At 40.2% G+C, this 26,223-nt stretch overlaps 1 protein-coding gene across 1 annotated transcript in view; it reads right to left on the bottom strand.

Annotated features, from left to right (window-relative positions):
* Positions 1-23,482, bottom strand: part of ST6GALNAC5 (ST6 N-acetylgalactosaminide alpha-2,6-sialyltransferase 5) — a 70,303-nt gene extending 46,821 nt beyond the window's left edge. Inside the window, exons 1-2 of the mRNA XM_014872212.2 lie at positions 23,207-23,482; positions 22,351-22,572 (exon numbers count right to left, since the gene is read on the bottom strand). Coding sequence (XP_014727698.2) covers positions 22,351-22,572; positions 23,207-23,272 — 288 coding nt within the window. The 5' untranslated portion in view covers positions 23,273-23,482. The remainder of the gene's footprint in view (positions 1-22,350; positions 22,573-23,206) is intronic.
* Positions 23,483-26,223: the final 2,741 nt, after the last annotated feature.

Genomic DNA, 26,223 nt, shown 5'->3' with positions numbered 1-26,223 from the left:
CTAAATAAAACCCTGATACAACTACAATTATTCCAGCAGCTCAACAGCTGATATGCTAGCAGGACTATGGCTTTTAATTCTACAGAACTGGAAGTTCTTGGGAAACAAAGCAAAAGTAAATGCATCTCCGAGCTTGCTTGAGACAAGAGACTGTATGTCCCAAAGGAAAGAATATTTTTTCCCCTCAATAACAGAATCACAGAATATATTTCAGTGTTTATTACTTAAGATGCACCACAGAAGTCAGTGATGAATTTAGTACTGACTCCAGGACATCAGAATCTAACACAAGACATTTTCATTTAATAAATTCTAATCAAGTACAAGATCAAAGTTCTGTCTACATACTTGGAATGCTAATGTTGGGTTCACCACATCAGGCTACCTGACATTCAGGATGAAAACCAAGATAACCCTAAGGAAGCACTCGACATTAACATTCCAAAAGACAGAGCTAAGGATGCACTACTGAAGGATGGTTTGGAAAAGCACTGAATTTCAGAGAACCCCCTCCCAGGAGGTGGAGAAAAGGGCCAGAATATTGACAATAAACACTTAGCAGCTCTAAATAACCAAAATATTAAAGTCAGTGAGCACAGCGAATAGTCACATATCTATTTCTCACTGATTTCAATGGGATTCAGTGTACCATATCTGATAAATTATACTGCACAGCTAATAAAAATAAATACAAAAATCACATGAACATTAATGTTCATTTCTTTTTTTAACTTCATAATGCTATAAATAGTACTTTGTATTTTATACTGATTTTACAGCACTTGTATTATGTCCTATTAGAATCAATGAGGAGTGAAAATACAATTACTAAAAATAATTTGCATTAAGATAAATATGATTGACCTTTTAGCCTTTTTCCATGTTTTCAACAAAACGGCCCGAGAAGCAAATTTAAGTTGACAATTACACTTAAGAATGTAAATTTTAATGTAAATTTTAAATTTAAGAATGTAAATGTACATTTAGGAATGTAGGATGGACAGAAAAACAAGGAGAAAATTACCCAGGTGAATGACAAATGCATGGAGAGTTCATCTGATGACTATTTTCTTACCATTTGCATCTTGTCTGTCCCCTACCAAACTTACTTTTTTATCTAAATCATACACTGAAATCATCAACAATTTTCTTACAAAAACCTGGAATTTAGATTCTATAGCACACGCTTCATCTTCTAACATAAGCCCAGACAATTATATCAAAATATCAAATAAATGAATTTTGGTCAAATTTAAAGGTTTGTATAAAATAATGCTATTTACTAAACACGTCTATGAAGAGTTGATAGAGTCTGTAAGTGCCAAGAATAATGAAACACACTTGAGAATAATCATAAACAAAAGTTGCTTGGTCCTGTCATGCGGGGTGATAAGATGAACAAGAAAAATAATATTGACAGAAAGGTAAATTATAAATAGTAAAAGATATCAACATGCCATTTTGTAGTTCTGTCACAAACATACTAATGTAAATACTAAGTTTTTCCATGCAGGACATGAACATACTAACTTCAGAATCAAAGACTCTCCCTCTTGTCTTCCAAAACATTAGTACTGAACTAATAAAAGTGTATTTTTGCTGCAAAAGAAACATTTTCCTTACAATTCTTAAAAACTTAATCATGTCTCTTCTACCTCCTGCTTTTTTAAAGTACACAAGGGCTATGGAGTGTTTTTTACAAACTAATGAGATTAGAGATTTACGTTATCACTATCTACTAGTAAAAGAGAAAATGTGTCTCACTGGACTTTTTAGAGCAGAGGCTTTCAACTGTTATACATCTTAACAGTGTATTTCATTTGAATGCACAGTAACAGACCACACTGAGGTGAGAAAATAACACACAGGAAAAAGAACTTAAAAAAAAAAAAAATCACACTGAGATGATATATGAAAGTGCAATTGGGATTTTTGAAAGTGCTGCTGTTCTCCAACACAGGATTTAACCTTTACCAAAAGAAGACCAAGGAGCGAGCTTCTCTGACTTTACAACAAATGTTACACTATGTTCCACTTCAGCACTGGTGTCTCAAAAATAATGTAAGGTAAAAACAGCTACAATGTAACTAAAAGCTGATTTATATTGTCATCATTGGGTTCAAAGCACAAACCATTCCTTTTGTTAAACCAAAGCCACCATATATCACAATTTCACTACAGGTGAATTACAAATCCCATCTGTATCACACTCCATCTCTACACTCATTTTTACTGCAAATAAGAAGATGGACCATTCTGAAAGACAAATCTGGACTGGCACAACTGATGAATCTTTCCATAAGCTTTACCTATGAGAAAATATTGAATCTAGTGTTTCCTTGCTCCTATCTTCAAAAGTGGTGATTTCACAGATGTCACTGGATTAAATACTAAAGAAAGCATGCTACTTTCACAGTTAAATATGCTGCAGAAGGTAAAATAAAAATTAACATCACTGAATCATTCCACAAAAAAGTACATGTCAGCTACTTGCAAAATACAGTTGTGACGCCCTGTGGATAGTTTCCCAAGGATTATGATTCTTCACCTCCTGCCAGACCGAAACAGTTTAGTTATGCAACTTTGTAGGATAATTGTTTAACTCAAAAGTGGAAACATCTGTGGTGGGTTGACCCTGCCTGGACACCAAGTGCACACCAAAGTTGCTCCATCACTCCCCTCCTCCCCATCAGCTGGACAGGGAAAAGAAACTAGAACAAAAGGCTTCTGGGTTGAGGTAAAGACAGGGAGAGATTGATCACCCATTACTTTCTCAGGCAAAAGAGACTTGACTTGGGGAAATTAGCTCAATTTGCTGTCAATCAAATCAGAGCATGATAATGGGAAAGAAAGCTAAATCTTAAAACACCCTCACTCATCCCTGCTTCCCAGGTTAACTTCACTCACGATTTTCTCCACCTCCTCTTCCCCAGTGGCACAGGAAGATGGAGAATGGGGGCTGCAGTCAGTTCATCACAGGCAGTCTCTGCTGCTCCTTCCCCTGCTGCAGCATATGCTGTCTCTCATGGGAGACAATCCTCCAGGAACTTCTCCAACTACTACTTCCCACAGGCTGTAGTTTTTCACAAACTGTTCCAGTGTGGGTCCCTTCCACGGGGTGCAGTCCTTCAGGAACAGGCTGCTCCAGCATGGGTCACCCCCATGGTCACTTGCCCTGTCAGCAAAGCTGCTCCAGGGGGGCTCTCTCTTCACAGGTCCTGCCAGGAGCCTGGTCTAGCACAGGTTTTGCACAGTCACAGCCTCCTTCAGACATCCCCCTGCCCTGGTGTTGGGTCATAGCCGAGCTGCAGGTGGATCTCTGCTCCACTGTGGATCTCCAAAGGCTGCAGGGCACAGCTGCCTCACCATGGGCAGCACCACAGGCTGCAGGGGAATCTCTGTTCTGGCACCCAGAGCTCCTCCTCCCCTCCTTCTTCACTGGCCTTGGTGTCTGCACAGCACTTTCTCTCACATACTCTCATTCCTCTCTCCAGCATAGGTTGTTTCACAGGCTTTTCCCCCCCTTCTTAAATCTGTTACCCCACAGGCACTGTCACTGATGTGGCAGTGGCAGGTCCATCTTGACTCTGTTGCACACAAGGAAAGTGTTTAGGAGCCTCACCCCTGTAGTAGCCCTGCTACTAAAGCCTTGCCATGCAACCCCAATATAACATCTAATTTCAGTCTCTATCCCATTTCATGGCTGTAACTCAGCCTCTTAAAACAAACAAGAATTTGTTATTATCTTTCATCAAACAACCACAGCAAACATACAGCAGGTGCAGCAAGTGTGGGTACAGATGTGAACTGAGTAAATCTTATGCCAACTAACCAGGCTGTACCTCTTGACCAGCTGCCAGGATCCTCCTGGACAGCCATGGGCTAGGAAAGAGAGAGTCCCCCAGCAAACAGCTGCCTTTAAAATGAGAACCACAACACTGATCCATTTGTTACCTTAAGGGCTCAGAGCACTCAAGCAAGAGCTTTGCATGTACGAGGTACATCAAGGTAAAAGAACAATCAACAGAAAGGCAGTGCCTCCCTGGCCCCTATTTGAAAGCACCTGGCACCTCAGAATCTGCCCTGCAAGAAGGCTTAAAGGAGTAAGGTTATCATAAATAAACATCTTATTCTCTGTGTCCAGCTGGCTTTGGTCTCAAACACTAGTCCACTGCCAGGAACAACAGCGAGGTCTGTTTGTAGCAGTTCACTTTTTAAATGGCCTTGAATAAAGCATTCCTCATATGCTGTCCTATTGTTTTCATTTCAGTACTAAGAAAACAAATGAACTGACAAATATCACTCACTAAAGGCAAATTATAATTTGCCTATCTTAAATGCTTTCAAAACAAAGCATTAGGTAAACATAATTTCATGGGAGGTGTCCTAGAAGAATATGTCCACAGTGTTTAGAAAAATGCTTAAGACAGGAAAATGCCCTCCTGAGTCTCTTGAATTTGTGGTCAGATGATGGTGCTGATAGCATGTGTTTTATATCTTCACTGTTTCTCAACATACACTGCAGGAATGAGAGTTGAGCTTTTAGAAGTGGGAGTTTGAGCAAAGGTAAGGAGACATGGAGCTCACCCATATCTAAACCATGGTGCTAATGCCTGTGACAAAGTTATCAGCCATATGCTCTAGTATGGAAACCACGTAACACCTCACGACACAGAGCCTGAATTTTCTTGTCTGGGGGCATCCACTCTGAAACCTGAGGCACATGCAGACACAGAGAGTCACTTGAAGGGCTGGGGTTTTAATCTAAAGATTCCAAAATAGGACTAGTTAGCCTGGTTCTATTTTACACTAAGTGTATTTCATACTTGTAAAATACTCTATAGGAGTGTTCAAGTGGGCAGATATTGTGAAGTGTCAAAAAACGGCTTCACACCAACCTCTCCCTGAGCCATTAGTATAGACAGCAGGAAACAGTACAGAATTGAACTACCTTGTTTACCATTGCAAATGATATTACCAAAAGGAGAGAATAAATTTAGAGATGGCATGGAGTTGCTCTCTCAATAAGGAACAAGAGTAACAGTCCAGTTCCAGAAATACTTTGCTATTTGAATTTCTCTTTCAGTCTCAGCTACAAAATCCAAAGTCATTTACAGTGTAGTAATATTTACAAACAAGATTATACTTAAAATAGTAAATCTCCCCACAAAAAAGCATATAAAAGTATACAAAAACACTAGAGTTTTGTACTTATAAACAGTTTCTGTACCCATAGCTCCGGCTTCAAGTCATGTGACACATCCTTCAAACTCATCAGCCAAATGTTATTTTGTTTGTTTTCCTAGACTTTTAATACATACAAGAGCTTTTCTCCATTTCCTCAGATTTAGAATAACATTTAAAAGGAAATCAGGATTCACATTAACATCTAACCAGCAGCAAAACATGTCACTTTATTTTATCCCTCTTAGCTCACTGATTAAAAAGTTATATTAACTGAAAAACAGCGTCAGTTAAGAAAAATAATCAAGAAAAAAGGCCAGTGGTTTATGCAAGAAGTCCTGGCCTTTCAGGGAACTGCTGGAACTTGAGCTCAGTGCTAGTTTCAAGAAGAAGACAAAGATTCAGTGTCCCTCATCACAGAACCAAAGAATTATTAAGGCTGGAAAAGACCAATAAGAGTCCAACCATTAACCCAGCACTGTCACCCTCAACACTGAGCCATGTCCCTGAGCACCACATCCACATGTGTTTTGAACACTTCCAGGGATGGTGACTCCACCACTTCCCCAGGCAACTTGTTCCAATGCTTGACCACCCTTTCAGTGAAGAAATTTATTACCTGGAAGAAGAGACCAATTCTCACCTGTCTACAACTTCCTTTCAGATGCAATAGTGTCCACCAAGTCTCCTTTTCTCCAGGCTGAACAACTCAGCTCCCTCAGCTGCCCTTGACCACAGCCTCACACTCTTTTTCCTAACCTGTATGAACCTGACAGAGTTGTCCTGACCCTTGCCCTTCCTGTCTTCAACTTTTATTGATCTATAGACTTCAACAGTTCACAGCAGAATCAGAAAATATCTGTATGCCAGCATGGGAGAGGTGATTAGCAGCTTAACATCTTGCACTCTGCACCCGCAGCACTGGCAGCCTCTGCTAATAACAATTGATTGGGCTGCAGACTTGGGCACTAATCCTGCTTCCACTGATTTCCAGGGGAGAATTCCACAGAGTTTTAGCAGAAGCAAGGCTGGGTTCTTTGAATAGTGGTATTTCATTCATTGCATTTCCTGACCTTGTGTGTCTCCCACTAGTTCTGCAAAGACATGTGGGAATAGCCCAGTGTTATGCTTTTGTTCTCCCAAGAAATACAAAGGGGGAAAAAAGTTACAAGAATGTCTGTCAATATAAAAGTGTTAGGAGATACACAACAAGAAGTGATGGATTATAATAAAGAAAAAAAATGTTATTTGAGTCTGCTTTACCTGACAGTCTCAACATCACTTGATGGATGATTTGCCAGGGTTCATCATTTGTGAGTCATGTATCCACCTTAAGCTACAACACTGTGCAATACATGGATCTCAGTGTCTAATCAGAATGGCCTGGTCTGAATGCCCTCACTCTGAAAAGAGTGCACAGCAGCTTTTATTGCAGTTTTGTTATCCATGATAACATGATTCACTACTTGCAGTTCTCTTCTCAAACTTTTCTAGTTTAAATGAGGAGAATGAACTATCTTATCTTCATTTTTACCCTTTGGAAGGGAAGAGAAAAATATTTATTCCTAATCCATAGAAAGCAAAGCAAATGGAAGCCATTTAATCTTTTGCTGCATAATGTTAAGCCTGAAAGAAGACCTCAATTTTTTTCAAAGGTCATACTTCATAAATCCTGTATTTCTGTACGCAGTTGCTCATATCTCACTACTGCTGTACATAAAATAATTGAAACCTTTTGTATCTGCACTCTTGTATTTATAATTTCCGTACTTGCTCTTTAGAATCTGCAAATTTTAGGCAAAGAAAACTGAGGGCTATCTAAAGACCGAGCACACAGTGGATGCCCTTACAGTCTACAGAATTTAAAGAGATACACTATTTTCATCTACTAGATCAGAAACAGTCACAACCCAAGTGATTTTGCCACAACTCAGTGTCCAAGGAAACACTAGATCAGCATTTCTGAAGAGGTTAAGGACTCAGTTGGCAGCCTAAACACTACTGCCATCTTTGTGCTTAAAGATGGTCTTAACAGGTATATGGCAGGATTCTTTCCTCCTCTTCCCAAACTACTCTTGTTTCATAGGACTGTGTGATAGACTTCATACTTCAAAACTATCAGTCAGTTACTGGCTACATTTATATTCAAATATCTTTTAAATCATCCTATTTGTTGGTCATCTGGAGCCAGGAAAGGATTTTGTTTTTGCTTTAAATTAAATAAGATGGTACTATTTGAATATGCAAAAAGAAGCCTGAAATGCGTTATCATGATTCTTTTCCCCATCAATGAAATTCACATATTTTATTTTTAAACATAATATATTTTTCATAAAATGTCATATGATAAATACCAAATGCATGATACAGTACCGTGTAAAATATACACCAAATATTTCAAGGCATAATAAATTAATGTAAAATAAATAGTTGGTGCCAGTATGATGAATAGACTGTTTCCCTAAGGACCTGAGGGTGCCTATTTAATGCTGTTCATTGCCTGTTTGTGCATACCCCACTGAAGTTTATTAGAGCCCAAAACACTGTGAAGTGCAGCCCTGCTGTGCACATCAGCTCTAATGCCTAAAGAGTTAACTTGCCCTAAGCCACCAGAGTTGTTGCAAAGAGTATGTGAATCAATATGCTCTAAAAATCAAGGCTTTAATTTAAGTGCCTGTGTACTAATTTAGAATGGGATCTCAATGTCTCAGACATAGCTGATGACACTTCGACAGAACCTGAAAGCCAGAACCTGAAAGTGTGGTCTACAAAAGTCTCATTCAGCCACCACACAAATCTGCATTTAAGGAAGCGCTCTTCTGTGTGTCTGACAGGTAAATCTGGCAACCTTGCAGGACATCCAACACTGCCACCTATGACGAAACCGGGGGAGTTACACAGCTCCATAAAACAGATCAGAAGGTTCTTTGGAAAACTCCAAAGAGTTGTGAGCTCCAACTCAAAACTGTGCTATAACAGCTCCTGGAGAAGGAACTCAAATGCTCTACACACCATTTCCAAGATCTGCAACTGAAACCCACAATTCGTGTTCTCTTTGGTTACCTGGGCTAAACCATCTCCCACCTGTACAAGCCCTGTACAAGCAGAAGGGCTGGCTGAAATCACACTTCAGTTTTTTGTGTTGGGCAGCTCTGTAAGCAGAGCAGCCATCTCAAATCCATTTCAGGTGTACCACTCTCCCAATCCACTGTACACAACTTCAGTGCTACACAGAATGAGGTCAGAAATTCAACTTCCAAGCCATGCATGAAAGTCAGGTATCTCAAAGTGATTGCTTGTGTGCCTATCCCAAGGCTGAGTCCCCTCAGTTTCCAGCAGTCCAGAGCTTTCCAAACTCCTACATTAAACCCCTCTTCAGACACTCAAGATCAAAACTATGGTTTCAACTTTTTTCTGCCACTATCCTCCTATGTCATAAGGAATTAATACTCCTGTACTTTATAGCAGGAGTCTCCATGTAATGCTTCTAAGGCACTTGGAGATCCTCAGAAGCAAGGTGATACATAAGCAGAAAGAATTATTATTTAATGATTTGAGGGAAAGAATCTCTTGTTTCAGAAAAATGGGAAGATTATATGTGCATAAAATGCAAAAACAGCCACTTGAAACTATACTTGAAGGAGTATGTAAAAAAATTGTATTTGTTGAGGGCTTTTTTTCCTATTACTAAAAAAAGTACAGCCCGAGTAGAAAAGTACAATTTAAGCACCTATCACACTCAAAAGCTCCTTTACAGTATATTTTACCTACTGCTTCAACATACAACCTGCATCACTTCATTGACAAATATTTGCACAAACTACACTGCTTGGCTATTATCAGATAATTATTTAAAAATTCCTCTTCACAAATTTTAGCAAGAACAATATTAATTATATGGTACAGATATTCCCAGTGAAAAACAAACATTTGATGCCTATAACACAATATTAGGTTCCTTACCTAAAAAAAAAAAAAAATCAGTTTTGTCCCCATTTAGGGCTAAAATGTTAACCTTTATCTTTCACAATGAATTTAACTTTGTCTCCCAGCTTCACCTTCTTTTTCATAGTTTTGTTTCAAGTGTTGTCATGTCATGTTGCCATTATAGTACATTTCTTCTTTTGTGACTTCATGTTGTAATTTGAAAGGAAAATGTAAGAAATAATTACTGACGTAACAATAAAACATGGACATACTGTAGAAGGATTTTTAGCTAGGAAATGTAGGTTCACAAAATTATCCTCTGTCCTCCTTTCAATGAGCTGTCATCCTGAGCAGATCTTACTTTCATGAATTTAGTATTTTGAACACTGCCAACTTTGTCTTCATATTTCACAACCATAAACATAAAGCAAATATGATGCTGCTAAATAACAGCTTGAAATACAATCTTCTTATAGAAATATGTATGTCTAAACCAGCTTCTCATTTTATTGATTGCTCTGTGCAAAAACATGAAAGCATAAATACCAGGAGTTGATTTGTTTTAATTTCTTTGCACTTAGCCATGGCCTCAGCCTAAAGAAGGATCTAACCAGAGTCTGACAGTTAAAGATTAACAGTCCTGCCATACCAACAGGCTTGACAAAGGAGCTTAACTTAATCCTTAAGGCAGTATAAGATGTCTTATGTGTATTACTGCATAGGAGCACAAGTTTAATAAACACACTGTAATGTAATTTTCAGTAGTTTCACTGATGTCAAGTATGGGACATGAAGCAAAAAATAATTTGATAGATCTATCTGTTTTCCAAGAGAAACTATTTTTTAGAGATTGCTTCTATTTTGAATTCCAGTCTCAGTGCTTTGCAAGGACTGGTATACAACAAAGCAATTAAAAAAAAAAAGAAAGACAAGCAGATGCAACCTCATCATTCACAATCATGAGGGACTCAATTTTAGCTAAACTGGCTTACACACTGCTCTGTTACAGCTGTTTTTACCTCTGATCTCAGTCACAAGGTTTTTATGTACTTGCTGTGAACAATGCATTCAATTTTAAGAAGTTTTGAGAACTTAAATAACTGTTAGATCCTTGGACTTAGTATGGCATGGATGAGATCACCTCTTGCACCTTCAAAAAGAATTAATCTTCTTTTTTTATTTGCTATATACTGTTAAAATTCAGCAGCATACCTTAAAGTTCAAATATTAGGACATTAATTTTCATGTTAAAATGATTTTTTTCACATTATGCACTACAAACATAATATGCCATCTTCCTAACACGCTGAAAAATATACCTAGAAAGTGGCATAATTAAAAAATATAATTTCTGAGAAACTTTTAATAAAGTTAATGCATCATATCATCAGTCAATTTATTCTATATGTGTCTGTCTGAGAGCACTGATAGATGCACAATGGCTCAGTCTCTTTTTAGCATACACTCTATTTCCAGGTGCACCCAGTGCAGCTGCCTCACCGAGCTCCTTAGCAGTATGAAACCTCAAAGACAGGTCTGCAGATCCCGTGAGGTGTCTCAAATCTCACTCTGAAGATACATGCTATTGCAGTTTCTATGGATGTCTGTGTATGGAATATATTGCTCTTCCATCCTGACAGCACTGAGAGCTCTGACAGAAAGACTGAGAGCCACCCACACCTTCTACTGAAGCCCAGGATGCTGCACATTTCATGAGAGCAGGAACATGATCCCTACACTTACAGGAGGTTAACAAGCTGTGCCAGCTTCAAATCAGCACAGCTGGGAGTGAAAGGTGATTCCAAAGCCTCATTTCACTTTCCATCCCAAAATGTCCACAGGCATAATTAAAGATACCCTGAAAGCTGTTTTGTATTACATAAACTGCTACAGATCAAAAGGGTTCACTGTGCTGGAAGAAATCAGACACATTAATACCAGAGATACCCTCCTGGCCCTGATATCCCTCCTCCACATGTACCAGCTGCACAAAGTACCTCAATTACGCCCTTAAACCATCAGGGACACATCAACACTACCCCTGAGAAAGAATATTCAGCATATCTAAAACTAGGTTCATTGCTTCTTTGCACTGCTACTGAGACATAAAGCAGATAGAGAAAAAGTGAAAAATGCAGCTCGAGTTTTGATTCTACTTGTTAAAACCAGAGCTTTTGGCTATTCATAAAATTAAATCCAAATTAAATCCATTAATATGAAAAGTACATACGGCAAGAGTAGCACTGAGGCTCGAAGGCAAACCAGTCCCTTGTTAGTGAAGACATTACTAAATATCCTATCAGCAAAAATTCTTCACTGACCAAAATTAAGATACAGTTGTCAATATTTCAAAAGCAATATATACATGGTAAGAATATAAGAAAAGACAAATGAAAACACAAACATTACAAATTAAATAACCTGTGCATACAGAAATAGCCATGTTACAAGCAAAAAACCACATAGCTTCGTGCTCAAATATGATTTTGTAAAGCAAAGAAATTAAAATCTTTTTTTCAGCAAGTATCTGCCCAGTGAAAACAGCAGATTTTGTTGTAAGTGGTGATTCAGATTACTAAATCATGCTCTGTGAACCAAATTTAGTGTCTCATTTCAAACTTTGAAAACTTGATCCACAACATCATCTATCATATTAGGCTACAGTACAAGAAAGAAATTATGAAAAATAGACTTTTCTGTTAAGTGTACTAAACATGTGGCAAACTAATGACCAAAATTTAAGTGACAAGACTACTCTGTATATTCTCAGTCATGTAAGGCAAAAAAATCATGGCAGTGGACTGAAAATCTCCTCTGGAGCAGAGTTAGGAAGTCATTAGGACACAGACCAGCATTTTTTTGCTGGGAGATGCAAGCAAATACTGACCATGTTCCATAGAGCCAAGCACACACCAGAGCTGCCCAGGAGTCGACTGCAGGACTCAGAGAAGCTCCATGTGAAAGCTACATAACCACACCACGTATATTGAGCCCAGCACAGTAAACCCTGCCTTTCAGTCAAGCTTATTAGTTCTGGCTTAACAACAGGCAAACTGCAGTGGCTCTGCTGCCAGAGCAGAGCCTGTGCCTCTCTGAGCAGCTCAAAGGGAGGGCAGAGCGTGCTCCTGTCTGCTGGCAAAATCCCATCCTGACATATGCTTAGACATCATGTCAGCTGGCACTGGGAAAACCTCACTGAAGGGCTGGGTATTATGTGCAGTCCCATTCATGGCTGAGGTAGTTCTCATGGATAATGTGAGCAATATTATAACAAACTGTCTCAGTCTTTGTAAGGCTCATGAATCACTATTAAAAACAGAAGGAAATCTGGAGTGGTGTTACAAAGAGAATATAGAAATAGCTGGATAAATGGAAAGAGCAATGACTTTGTTACAGGTATTTTATTTATAAAATGTATTTTAGATAGTTATCAATAATATCAACATGACCATTTTATGGAATATAAACTCTGTGAAAGAAGTCACCTAAATGAAATGAAGTGTTTTGTCATATCTTGTTTTTTAAAAACAGGAGTTCACCTGCAATTTTCCAGGCACAGGCAGATGAGCTGAGCAAGGACAGGCAGTGCTAACTCTGCACTGCTTCGGCAGCTGCATTCAGACCACCGGCTCTATTTTGAGGTTTTATGTTTCTATTTTAGAGTCAACCAATATGCTGAGATGTGTAAAACTAACCCTTTTACACTAGCATTAGGACTAAAACGGACAGCAACCAATTTTAGGAGCACATGTGACATTATTTTAATCTCCATGGATGAAATTAAGCCAAATGTCAGAAGGACTGACCCAAAGATGCCACACTGAAAGCTGGAGGAGGGCAGGGAAGGGACAGCACAGGCTGTACAATAGCACATACTCCCTGTGAGCCCCTGAGCTCTGCACTCAGACTGAGGATAAAGGGAAAGCACTGCTTCCACGTGTTTGTCCAAAAGCTTTCTCATAAGGACCATGGACAAGTCCTGGAAACCATGTTCTCTAAACGTCTTTGCTGCGGCCAAAGGTTCAGACTCTTCAAATACAAGCTGTACCTAATTTCGACGGCTAAAACTAAAGAATACTCTGGCTGAAGCTAGAATACCAAATGCAATTTGGGTCCTTGGCACTTCACTTGAGAACTGTGCAGATGTGTTGTTGGCGTGTCTTTACCACTATTCCCCGGGCACTCCATGGAGCTTCCACCTATCTTGACCTCCAAATGCTACAGAAAGCACAGTGCAGAGCCAGCCCAGCTCCAGAAGAAATGTGAACAGGGTTTACTCGCTCAGATACAGTTGTGACTATTCTGGTTTCAAGCTAACAAGGCTGTCTCAAACGACACTAGGCAGACTTACTGCCCCAGCCTCTGCCAGCATTGGAATCTCTGCATCATTTCATCAGCCCACAGCCACATGCTACCTTCCTGTCTGTGTCAACTGTGGCTGTTTAAAATATACTCTCAGATTATTACATCCTTGCTTTATTAAATTTGGTGTGTACTATACATGAAATACAGTAGAGCTGAAGCAGAAAACATTGTATCCTGTGACAAGAGGGAATGGCTTTGAACTGAAAGAGAATAGGTGTTGACTGGATATTAGGAGAAAATTCTTCACTGTGAGCATGGTGAGGCCCTGGCACAGGCTGTCCAGAGAAGCTGTGGTTGCCCCATCCCTGGAAGTGTTCAAGGCCAGGTGCTACAAGGCTTGGAACAACCTGGTCTAGCGGGAAGTGTCCCTGCCCTGCGGGGCAGGGAGTGAAACAAAAAAATATTTAAGGTCCATTCCAAGCCAAGCCATGGTAGGGTTCTAGGATTCTGTAGTTATGTGCTTCCTCAGATGCTGTTTTGTACATGTCACAAGAGTGAAGTTCATTGAAATGGAACAAAAGTGTCTATCCACAGAGGAAGTAATGCAGGCAAGAAAGTTTAGAAGGGAATGAGCCTGGCTGTAACTCATGTCACTGCCTGCACAACACAGCCTGGTATCTCAACCTGGGAGAAAAGGTTTTATCCTCATGCAAGCAAACGTGTGAGCAGCCCACAGGTGGTGATGAATGTGGTCTCTAGAACCCTGTTTATCAGCCAGCCAATTCTTAAACATAACGAGTCCCTTTAACTTTCCTGTGCACAAGGCTTGGTACAGATGTACATTTGCACAAATTTGCACCGCAGAATTTTTCTTTTCTTTAGAGCTAGCTCTTAGACTGATGCTCTGCTGAGTGTTATTATATCTAGTTTTATGACCTGCTATAGCTGTGGGCAAGATATATTTTAACAGTACAAAATTTACAGAGTATTTTGTTTCTGCAATATTAACATCATGCCAATACCTGAGGATGCTAATAACACACTAAATTCAAAATATATTATTTGCTAAACAAAAATGCATATTCCAAATGTACTGAATGTTTATTGAGAAACATTTTCCTTTTCCAGGTTATTTCTAACTAAGCCATCCATTCCATAATAGAAATTTTCCTACAGCTGCAATGAATTCCTAACATGTTGTATTCAGCATCAAGACACACATTTATATATTCTTGTTCTGTGTTACTTACAACAGTCCACATTATTAAATCTGAATTAAGAAAACCTGATCTATGCTGCTTGTATACCATATAAACTCATTACTGTTCCCTTATCTTAGAAAATGAACACTTTGTACTACACTGTCATTGTGAAAAAATACTCTACTAATCTATTAAATGCATCCGTTTTCCCTCTCTGTGTTTTAAAATAACCCAGTCTTATTCTGAAGTTTGCTCACAAGGTTTCAGTAAGGATTCAGTATTCATTACTGCATGTAATAAACACACTGTGCTTCTCTTTCTTCCTGTGTCCCTCTGAATACAGCCCAGGCACAAAGTGTTACCAGATTTGCCTAACTTCAGTTCAAATGTGCTGGATTCTCTACAGCAATGTGTACATGTTCCTCAGTGCCCAGCTCTGTCTTTCATATAGACTATTGAGGGACACCTCAGAGCTCCACTTCTCCATCTGTATTTTGCACTTCTGTTGCAAACTGAAGGCACAAAGTTTCAGCCTTGACTCGTTTCCTCACTGCCTATGTGACTCCTATTTTTAACTGCATTTGGCTATTTTCAGAATGACAATAGAGAAAAATTAATAGCAGTTTTTGAACTGAAAATATTTGCTTTTCCAGCTGACAGCAACCTTCAGTAGTTAACCTGGTCTTAGCACTTCAGGTTTTAACTATTAGAGAAAGGGTGATGACTAATGGAGATTGCTTAGGGATGAGTTAAAATGGAGTGAGGTTAAATACCATGATGCTTCACCTCACCTTCAAAGTAGCTTTTGTGCTGTCACATCTGCTTATATCAGCACCAAACGACTGCTGATTTGATCATAATTGCCCTAATTAGAAGTTCAATTAATGCACTGAGTTCTTCGTATCAAGGCCACCTCAGCATCAAGGCTGTGCACATGGAGCGTTACTGAGCAATACAGGTTCAGCTCACAAGGAAGGTCACTGGCAAAAGGAAACTACCTGCAATCTACTGGTTTGAGGATATCACATAGTTAGGATGACACTCAATATCCACTTATGCCCCAGGACAAGCAGAAAGGGAGAATTTAAGGAACTCTATTGAGAGATATCCATCAGCTGTGAGCAAAAATTACATTTCATGTCATTGAAAATCTCATTTAGTTCAGACTTCCTTCCACCAAGGATTAAAAACCTTCAAAAGAACACTTTGTCTTCACAGGAAGATGAAAATAGCCTAAAATGCTCAGAGTGAAAAATCATGTGAAAAAGAAGTGCACAATATAGCAACTTTAAATGGTTATCAAATATAATATACTTCAACACATACTAAAAATGCAAATGTGGTCATTGAAATTAATGCTGAAAGTGAAGAGAAAAAAATTAAGGGGCTTTGCATGAGAGATGAACAAACTTCACCAGCAAAGTGTCACCAATTTCCTGCTTGAAAGTATTTTGTAAATCCACTGAATTAAGAATTTTGTATGTTCACAAAAGACAGGTAAGCAGATGAGGGAAACAGACAGCATCCAGACATGAAAATATTATGTGTATGATATTCATAAAACAGAAAATATTTACTCATTTTTCACCTTTCAGAAACCAGGATAATTCGTGAAAAATTAATATAATCCAGAATCAGTAAAAAAAAAAAAAGTGCAAAAATTATCATCTTCACGATTCTGCAGTTTTTCTTCTGCAAACAAAATAAAAAGAAAAACCCAACAAATAAAAACAACAACAAACAAAACAAAACCACAAAAAACACTTTGTCTTGGTCAGTTGCAAAAGTAAGATAAAATATCATGACCAATACATGGTATCAGATATTGTGGTGAGATGTGACTTTTTTAAATGTGAGAAAATTAAAACACAATTCTGCTCCAACTGTCGACCTGACTATCTACTATTTATGTTTGTACTGAAATAAATCATCAATATCTTGTGGTGCAGTCTCTGAAATAATATTTTTGCTTCAGTTTCAATGAAAGAACAACGCTATATCACATAGTGTCATAAATTACACAGGGCAAGATCTTCACCTAGTATAAACTCCCAAACCATCTCTTATTTTCAGTATTACAACAATGATTTTCTCTCCTTTATCTTCTCTATCACCAAGAAATGATCAGAACATGGCTAGTTTGTGGTTGGGTAGGTTTTTATCCACCGTGCTACATTGATGAACATTTACAACATCATGCACTAGATGCATACCAAGCATCTTTCATTTTCAGAGACATTTCAATATTTAATAGTACCTGTGCTCTTTTGAGACAGTTTTTAAAGCAACAGATCCTGACCTCTGCCTGGACTCACTACCCCTCCTAGTTAGATTTCATCTTTAACACCACTAGTTTTAGAAAGAATTAGGCAATACTGTTAATTGTAAAATATGACTTTTTCTTATGATCCTAGCTAACATTTCTCCCTCAAGCACTGGAGTCAGAATTCTACAAAAGATATGTCCAACTACAGAACACAGCCTTTTTCATAAAATAAATGTATAAACTGCACAGCACCTGATACCTACATGTAAACATTTTAAAATATTTCAAGATATTCTAAGCAGAAGCAGTGGCATGCTAGAACTACTGGTTCCTTGCAGACATTCCAAAAACAGGAAAACAGGAAAATGTACCACAATTTGCTGTGATTGCTGTGGGCTCTGTACTGTCCTGTGAGCAGTGAGCAGCTAGTGCACACAGAAACTGCTAAACATTTTAGAAAAGGATCATCAAAATGAATGTTAGCCAGAAAAAGCACACTACTGCAGTAGCTCAAAAGTAAGAAATTGTAAAGCACAGGACAGTCATTATTGAAAAGCTGGGTAGATCTGGAAAAACAGTTGTCTCTGCTCTGTGTGTGGATAGTCAGTTATATTCCATACACTTTTTTAAGATGCCAACTTTATAAGGATTTAAATAAACCTACAGCTTATCAGTGGTAGGTAACTATGGTACCTAAAAATACAAAAAGCCAGGAAGCCAAGAGAGCATTGAGCAAAGGGCATTTTGGACTGCCACCTTGCCTAGGTCTCTGACACATGGAAGTGTCCCCAGCAAGGTTATTCTAGAATAAAGTCTCCCCCTTGTGGATCTCTCATATAATAAAAACTCCATCAAATCCTTAATTGCATAATAAAGTTTGTGTTCTTTCCTTTGCAGGTAAGAATTTCAGGGGCAAATAGGAACATGTAATGAAATCATGGTACGTGGTTTACTTAACTCTGTGGACTTGAACCCACCTCAGGCAAGACAAGCTGTTTTGCTGTAATATGTATTATAGTTCTGTGAAAAATCCATTTAAAAAACACTAAAACCTTCAAAATAATTTGATTCATTCTCATTTCTATGTTTAGTTATGAAGGCTGGTTTAGTGAAGCCCTCCAAAAATATCCAGCCCCAAACTGTCAATGGTTTAATGAGGTAAAAATTAAAATTCCAAAGTCATTTGACTTAATAATTGCTAAAAATAATATCAAGCATGGCAAGATTCCCACCTGATTTTAAGTGCACAAAGTTTACTATCCCCAAAAAAATAGTTTTATCCAAGGGCAACTTTTTGCAACTCAGAGATTAAGGAGCTACAGCAGCACTATTTGCAGAATGACTCTTTCTCAAAACACTTCATTAACTACACTAGTCTCCGATCTGCATTAATTTAGAGGGATTACCAAGATTTCTTTGCATATGATAATTCACTTTATCATAAATTAAGAAATCGCTGTGATCACTTAAATTATCATGTTGATCTCAATTTGCTCTTAAGGTATTTTAAAGTGTTTCTAATAAATCATACATTTTGACTGCAGGATTGATTTTATTTTTTTTTTATTTTCTAAGAAACAAAATCCCCAATGGCTTGAAATATTATTCCATTACATATGTGACAAACTCATATCTTATTTGCAGCAGCAACTGTTGAGTCAATACTGGGTAAAAAGCCTTTTAACTATCCAGAGACATGTTCTCACATTCATTTCAGAATTGTAATATAATGGTTAAATATTTATTTCTTTCAAGTTCTGGAATAGTACTAGGTTTCCTATTTTCATTAACTTTCTCTTATTTGTATGCAGTAATTGCTTTAAAAATATTAGCATTGTAATTTCTTGCTGGCACTATGATAAATCAACAGAAAGGCTTATCCTCATGCCTCCCTACAGAAGAGCATAATTCTGCTTTCCTCAATGCCAGTGATAAAACCTCTTTAATTTCAGGATAACACTCAAAGAATTCATGAAAGATGTCACTTTGACAGGACTCTTGTCCTTTCTAACTGCAGAGCAGATGCAGTAGCTAAGCAGTGCTCCACTCAATGTGCCTCTGTAGGAAGCAACAGCTCCTAGAAGTAGAAGCTGTCACTTCACTTTCTTTCAGTCCTTGACCTCTCTATAACTATCAGCAAACCATATTTTCTGTTCAAAATGTGAGATTTTTTTTTTAGGATACATCTGGCTATTGGGAACAAAAAGACATACTATTTATTCATTTCAAATATCCATCAACAATGGTTGTCAACTGCTGCTACTCTGCAACATGCAAAGGTGAAATGACAAGAACCCACCTGCATCTCTGAATCCACAGCAGTTCTGATTTTTTTTTGTTCCAAGAATTCAGCTCAACAAAAATTATATACACACTGCTAAACTGGGAAAGGCTACTAAAGCTAAGTACAGGGCTTCTGATCTCTGATGCTTGACTCATGGAAAAATGGGGTTGCAGAAACGATAAAGGCAAAGACTAGAAACTCCTGCAGAAAACCTCTTCCACCTAGTAAAAAAAATTACATATTTTACTGTATTCACAGAGACTGCCTGCTTATCTTGACAGTATGGATGAGGAACTGCAATTCTTACTGAATATAAAATAAAAGGAGAAAAATAATTGGTAATTATAATATTGCAGACTATATTTCAAAATCATAGTTACTTAGTACTAAGTGCCTAGATTTTCTGGCAAATAGTCTCCATACATGATCATCTGGCACTACTAAATGAGCTGTATTGCTAGGAGTGACAATCATTTGTAATACACGATATTTCACAATGAGGACAATTGTTAAATTCTGTCCCTGAAGAGAAACATCTTTACTACCACATACTTACACAGCTGATGTGTCAATACTCGCATTGTGATTATGGATTAAAAACTTCCATACCTGTCCTACAGCTTCTACATATATGTGCATACTTACTCTCATTAAATGCACCAGAATGGGTACAACACATGAAAGGACATTCTCGTGTTAAAGCAAATTATGGGATCCAGAAACAAGCACAAGAATGATCCAGACATTCAGTCTACTGCTACCTGTCATTCATGCATGAACACATACCAAGGATGAATTTTGCATAATGGTCATTCAGCTTCACGTCATTCAACCTGATAGATAATTCCAAGATTCTATATGGGAAATTAAGGAAGCCATACTGTGAGAAATCTACCATTCATTGTCATTTCACACCATTACCTCTGTGCTATCAAAACAACATGTACCATTGCTGAACTCATTCCTGCCTTACCTCTGTTGTCCTCAAACAACAGATAGTTCTCATCTCCTTCCAGACCTCCCCGTCTTTCAAATACCATGCCCTTTTCACAGCTACAGAATTCTACCTTGCTCTCTTCTTGCAGCTCTCTTCATGTTCCTTAAAACTTCCCCAATTCCCTCATTTCGCTTGCTATTCATGTTGTCTTCTCTGCAGTTTCCAGTGTCCCACCCAAACCACATGTTCTCTGAACATGTCTCACTATTCCTCAGTTCTTGCTATCTCTCTCCCTATTCTCACCACCACCAATCCTGCATCCTTCTTTTTCCAAACCACTAATTCCTGTGATTTTTTTGCATTCTCCATTTTTCATTACACATGAAACCAATGTATTCTGGGATTGTAAGTCTGTTACAAGTACATTGACTACCAAATAAAATTACAAAAAAAAATACACTATTAAGAGACAAAGTCCCTTGCTCCCCCGTCTCCGTATGGCAATGTAGTGTCCTCACTGCTCTGTATACCACAGTGGCACAGCTCTCTGCATGACCTCATGTGCATTAAAATAAGACAATGCAAGCTGGGAACACAGCAGGGATAGCACAATATTCTTTTTGACCCATAGAAGTTAGGTGGAAAATTTACTAAACCTTCAGCAGATTAATACTGTGATGCATGAGCTGCGTGAAATGGAATTCAGAAATGGAGTATCTGTGGGGTTTGGGCCATATTACAATATATTAAAAAGCCAAAGGACCATCTTTCTCTAAAACACAGGGAAATACTAAAATTACCCTGGAAAATAACAGAACAATGATTTTAAGTATGGCTTATTAATGAGGGATGTTTGTAAGCCTGGAGAAACCAGTGCAAGATGTTATCAGAATCAGAAGGCTACTCACACATGCATCCCAAAAAACCCATAGATGTCTTTTCAATTACTGCTGGATATAAAAACCATGTGCACATATATCTATACCTATCACTACAGTCATGTCCAAGAAGAACAAAAGAATTACAAAAGTACATGTCAGGCAGAAGAAAGCCCATGGCCAAACTTGCTTTTTCTATAGAAATTACATTTGAGAATTTCCAGAAGAACCATGTAAGAAAGCAAATAAAGCCTACAAGGCACCATCATGTGCAATTTTTCTGTGCTAAGAGCCCTACAGATAACTCTTGCATAGAAAGTTATGCCAGAAGGAACAATAAAAATCTCTGTATATCAAAGTCATTAGTCTTCACACAGTACCTTTAAACTGAGCCCAGTAACTTGTCTGACAACATATCTTTCAGAAGGTTGTCAGTCTGGATGTGAAAACATAAGAAAGTTGCGAATCCACATTTCTCTTGTTTATTTTTTAAAGTAAATTTTTACTGCAAGATGTGTGTGCACTAAACAATATCTGGGGTTTTGGAAGAGGAAGACCTTGGAATTTCCAGGTGAAAGTAACAAAACAAACACCAAACAAAAAGCAGAGGAATCTGCCTTCTGAGAAAATTGCTGAAGCTTGAGTATCTCTTTGGCATGGATGTGCCACCTTGCTCACTTTATGTCACTACATCTGTCCTGTGAACTATCAAAGCTTAGTCTGCCTATCTCTGGTAAACAAGTATTAGTCTGACAATACAGCCTGGTAATTCCTCTGTCAAGGGGAGGGACATAATTTTGTTCTCCATTAAAGAAGTGCCCCCAGTTTCTAGAATGGAAAGTATGGGTGACAACTTCTGCTTCCCAGAAGGGGGATGAAAAGGTCATTTCTGCGGGAGACTTTTTTTTCTTTCCTATGACAAAATGAGCTAAGAATAAACACCTATTGACTTTGCCCTCCAGTAAATAAACCTCATTATTTAACCCTTACGAATATCATAATAAACATACATTTGTACTGTTCCTAGAGCATACAATATTAGAAACAAAATACTTCACCCTCCCCCCTCTTCTGCTGTGCAAGGGAGAAGAGAAGCAGCACCGCTCAAATACCCAACCGCGGGCTGGAGCCCGGCTCCTGACCCCGGTTAATTCCTGCCCTCGGCCAGGAGCGACGGCACCCGGAGGCTGCTTAAGCCAAACCAGGCAGGGCAAGTCGACCCCGCCGAGGGGAACCGGGCATTTCCCGGGGGGCAGGAAGGAGAGCTGGGCAGGTTGGGGATCGGTGTCCCCCGAGGGAGGCTGGGGCAGCGCAGGGTCCCGGCTGTCCCGGGGGCCGGGAGGGGGGTCCCGTGGTCGGCGGCTCACCTTGTGCTCCAGGACGCTGATGTAGCCCTCCAGGAGGCCGGCCCCGACGGGCAGAGCCGGGTGGCGCTGGCCGCGTTCCGGCGGGCGGCTGGGCACCGCCGCCACCTGCTGCTGCCGCCGCCGCGGCTCCGGGTGGCCCCCGCCGATGCCGATGCCGCCGTACATGAGCAACAAGCTGGTGCACATGGTGGTGAGCGCCAGGCAGACGGCCAGCCCGTGGCGCTGCGGGGGGCACAGAGAGAGCCGGCTCAGCGGGCTCCCCCCGCCGCGGGGCCCGGCGGGGCGCGCCGCTTCCCCGCCGGCGCACCTGCAAGTTTCACCCACCAGACACCCGGCAGAAGTGCGAGGGGAGAACCGGGGAAGCCCCTCCGTCCTTCTCCTGCCCCCTCGCCAGCCCGCTCCCGTGCCTCCCTCCTTCTCCCCCAGCCCTGCTGCCTCGCCTCTTCTCCCCTCCGTGCGCCCGGCTACCCCGCGCCTCTCATTCCCGTGCCGCCGTCCCCCTTTGGGCATCTCATTCGTGCATTTTAACGAGTGTTGGGGACTGTAGCGCTTTCCCCCGCCCAGCTACCTCCAGCTTCGTTCTTTAAGCAGATCGCTTTTCTGTACGCTCCTTAAAACGCACACACGCACAAAACCCCCAAACCACGAACAACACGAATAAAAGAAAGCAGGCGGAAAGTTCTTGACCGCCGCCACCAAGGTTCGGTCGCCTTCGCGCGATCCCGGAGAGCCGCGGGGATGCAGCCCGGCTAAGGCTGGAGCGTGTGCAGGGTGCCCGGGGCAGCTCCGCTGCGCGCCGCTCCCCTGCTCTCCCCGCCGCCGGAGCCGGGATGAGCCGTGCCAACAATGCACTTACCATCAGGGTCTTCATTTTGTGCGCCTCCCGGCCGCCAGTCCTCCCGCTCCCCGCTAGGCTCGGCATGGCGGGGAAGCCGCAGACATGGCTCGGCCAGGGAAGCGCCGCCGTGGCGGGGATTAGGGGGGAATTACACTCGGCCGGACCCTCGGAGCCTGCCAGAGCCGGGTCCTCGGCTGCCCCGCCTGCCTCCGCCTCCGCCTCCGCCTCCTGCTGCCGGCGCAGCGGCGACTTCAGGGCAGGTGGAAGTTAACTTCTGCCTCCCGCTCGGGCGCTGCTCCGCTGGCGAGCCCGCGGCGCGGGGAGGCGGCACCGGGCGGGCACCGGGCGGCACCGGGCGGGCGGCGCCTCTCTGGCCCCGAGCGAGCAGGAGCAGGAGCAGGAGCAGGAGCAGGAGCAGGGGCAGGGGCAGGGGCAGGAGCTCCTTGCCTTCCTCCCTCCCTCTGCCCAGGCCTCTGTCCTGCTTGTGGTACCGGAGCACGACCTTCACGTTACATTATTTGTATTTTTCCCTAGCGGAAAATTTCTTGTTCTCCCACCGCTATCTGGGTTTCCTGGAGCTGGCAGTGATCAGGCAATACTTTAAATTCACGTTAGGAAAAAAAAAATCGACGCCCTCAACTCCTTGTGCGGTGCTGACAATACCCCTCACACAATCTTGCCTAAGCTCTAACAACCAGTTTCAAACCCTTTTGACAGAAGCTTTCTTCGTCTTATAAATCAAATCTTACAGACTTGCTCCCCATGCCATCTCTCTGGTTTCTGAAGGCGGACATTTTCCCACTCTCGAGCAGCCTTCTAAAGTTTTTTATTCTTTCTTTGTGTTGTTAGTGTACAATTCAGTTGTGAAAACTTTATCAGACCTCAGGTAACATATCTTTCGCTGTGGGAATTACACGTTTATAAATGTGCCCCTTCTTAACAAGCCATTTTAGGGTTGATCTCTCGCGAAGTTATTAGACTGATAGCATTTAAAAAAAAATCTATCTCCTAATCATGAAGTTATTTCACTTGAAACTACTCATTGAAATGGTAGCTCTAATATATGGCTTCACATCTAACCTACAGCTATGTAGTATTAAAAATTACATTAAGGAGAAAACTATCAGCAGGGTAACTCAACCATGGTCACAATAGCACCTTTCTCAAGGCTGGAATTGTCATTGAAATCCATTTTTTATCTTTGTTAATTCATTGGAGGACTAACAGTGAAACAAATTCCATCTCTAGCATGGGCACAGCATGCTGTAATTAGTGCCTTTTAAGAAAAGAAAAAGAAACATGAAGGTGTGGTTCACCAGTGGATAACGCAGTAAACACAGTTTATCATTTCACAGAAGATGCCAGTTGAACACACACTTGCTGTTTCTGCAGTTTGTAGGGTTGGTTTCAACAGAACTAGCTGTTCAGACAAACACAGCAATGTAAGGAGAATCTAATCAGGTATTGGCAATTCTTTATGATGTGGTTGCACTGACACTCGAATTAGTGAAACAAAGGGCCAACTTGATGAATCACTAAAAGCAAGTTATCTGTGGTTCTCCAAGGCTTCCTATAAGAGACTACAAAAGGCAGCTCATGCATTTTACAGTGCTGTTTCTCAACTACAGCAAGCAGGTTGCTGGTGACTGACCTTTCTGAGTCTTTCATATATATTTTGCCGTGCCAAAGTGAAGCATCATTTTTATGATTTAGGCTCATGGCTGTATGTTAGACATCTGTTACACAGTATGTCTGACCAAATTCATTAAACTTATGGGTTTTGGTAGAATAGGCTGATTTTAAAATCTACTGATAAAGTAGACAAACTAAATTTTCTAATTTAATGCTTGACTTGAATAATGTCCAGCTTTCTGCTTGTCATATATTTAATTAGATTGCCATTTTGGTCATAGACCGTATTCTTGGCAGTCAAATGCTCACTGAAACACATGCAGTAGTGTAATGTAAATCCTACGGAGGTTTTTGTGTAAGCACAGGAACTTTAAAAATCATCTGGAAAACAGCCCAGCTATTTAATTTAATTTTAAATTCCTATGAACTAATAGTTTTAGCTATCTGGAGGTTTGGGGTTTTTAACACAATTGGAATCTGCATACATGTAAATATGAATCTGTATACCCAATATATAGGTTTGCAAGGAGAAGAGCATAGGCTGCACTTACGAGCATTTAATCAACTTGGAAATGAGTCAATACAGAAAACTTCTTAAAGTCCATTTGACTTTCTGCTTCAACCAATTTGTTTTCTATATGTAAGGGATAATGAACAATCCATGCATTTCTATTCCTCCTTAGAGCTGGGAGCAAAGACAAGTTAAAACATAAACAGCTGCTTTCCCTAGCCCAGGAGAAAAACTGGGAGAGTGGTAGTAGGGCTTTTCAACGAAGTATGACTGCATGGAATGGTCGGGGTTGTCTCCTCTTCAAATTTAACGTTCTCATTTTCATCTTTCTTGTAGCTACAGACTGACAAAATAGCCATATAGAATAAAAACCTGCTTGTGGCAGCTTCAGGAGGACCTAAGATGCTAATGACAACATCAAAATCCATGCAGAGTGAGAAATCTGGGTAAGAAGTAGTGGTGCAGAGAGAGACAAACCTCTCAAAACTGACAATGGACTTGGAGCAACAGAGCTCTTTCACTGACTCTTAAATAAAACTGCTCAAACGGCAACTTCCCCTGGGATGTCTGGATGTATGAAATAACTACCTTTTTATAATGCATTTTAGCCCAGTTTCTCTTTCACAGATTTCCTTAGAGAAATATAAAATAACCCTTTCAAGCTATGGCTGATTTCTCATGAAGTTCATATAGAGATTATATAGCATAATTTACACCTTAATATAATGCACAATTATAAACATACTTTCCACATGGTGGTCGGTCTGCAATGAGTACTCAAGTGGAGGAGCCTCTATGCCAGTGCACTTCAGCAACTGGTAGCCAAAATATTCATTGGAATTTGGGATGAGGCCAATGGTTGGTGTTTCTGTTGATGAGCCAAATGCTATTT

Source organism: Sturnus vulgaris, chromosome 9 (genome assembly GCF_052056855.1).
Source record: "Sturnus vulgaris isolate bStuVul1 chromosome 9, bStuVul1.hap1, whole genome shotgun sequence".
Taxonomy (NCBI): domain Eukaryota; kingdom Metazoa; phylum Chordata; class Aves; order Passeriformes; family Sturnidae; genus Sturnus; species Sturnus vulgaris.
This window is presented reverse-complemented; position numbering and strand designations above follow the sequence as displayed.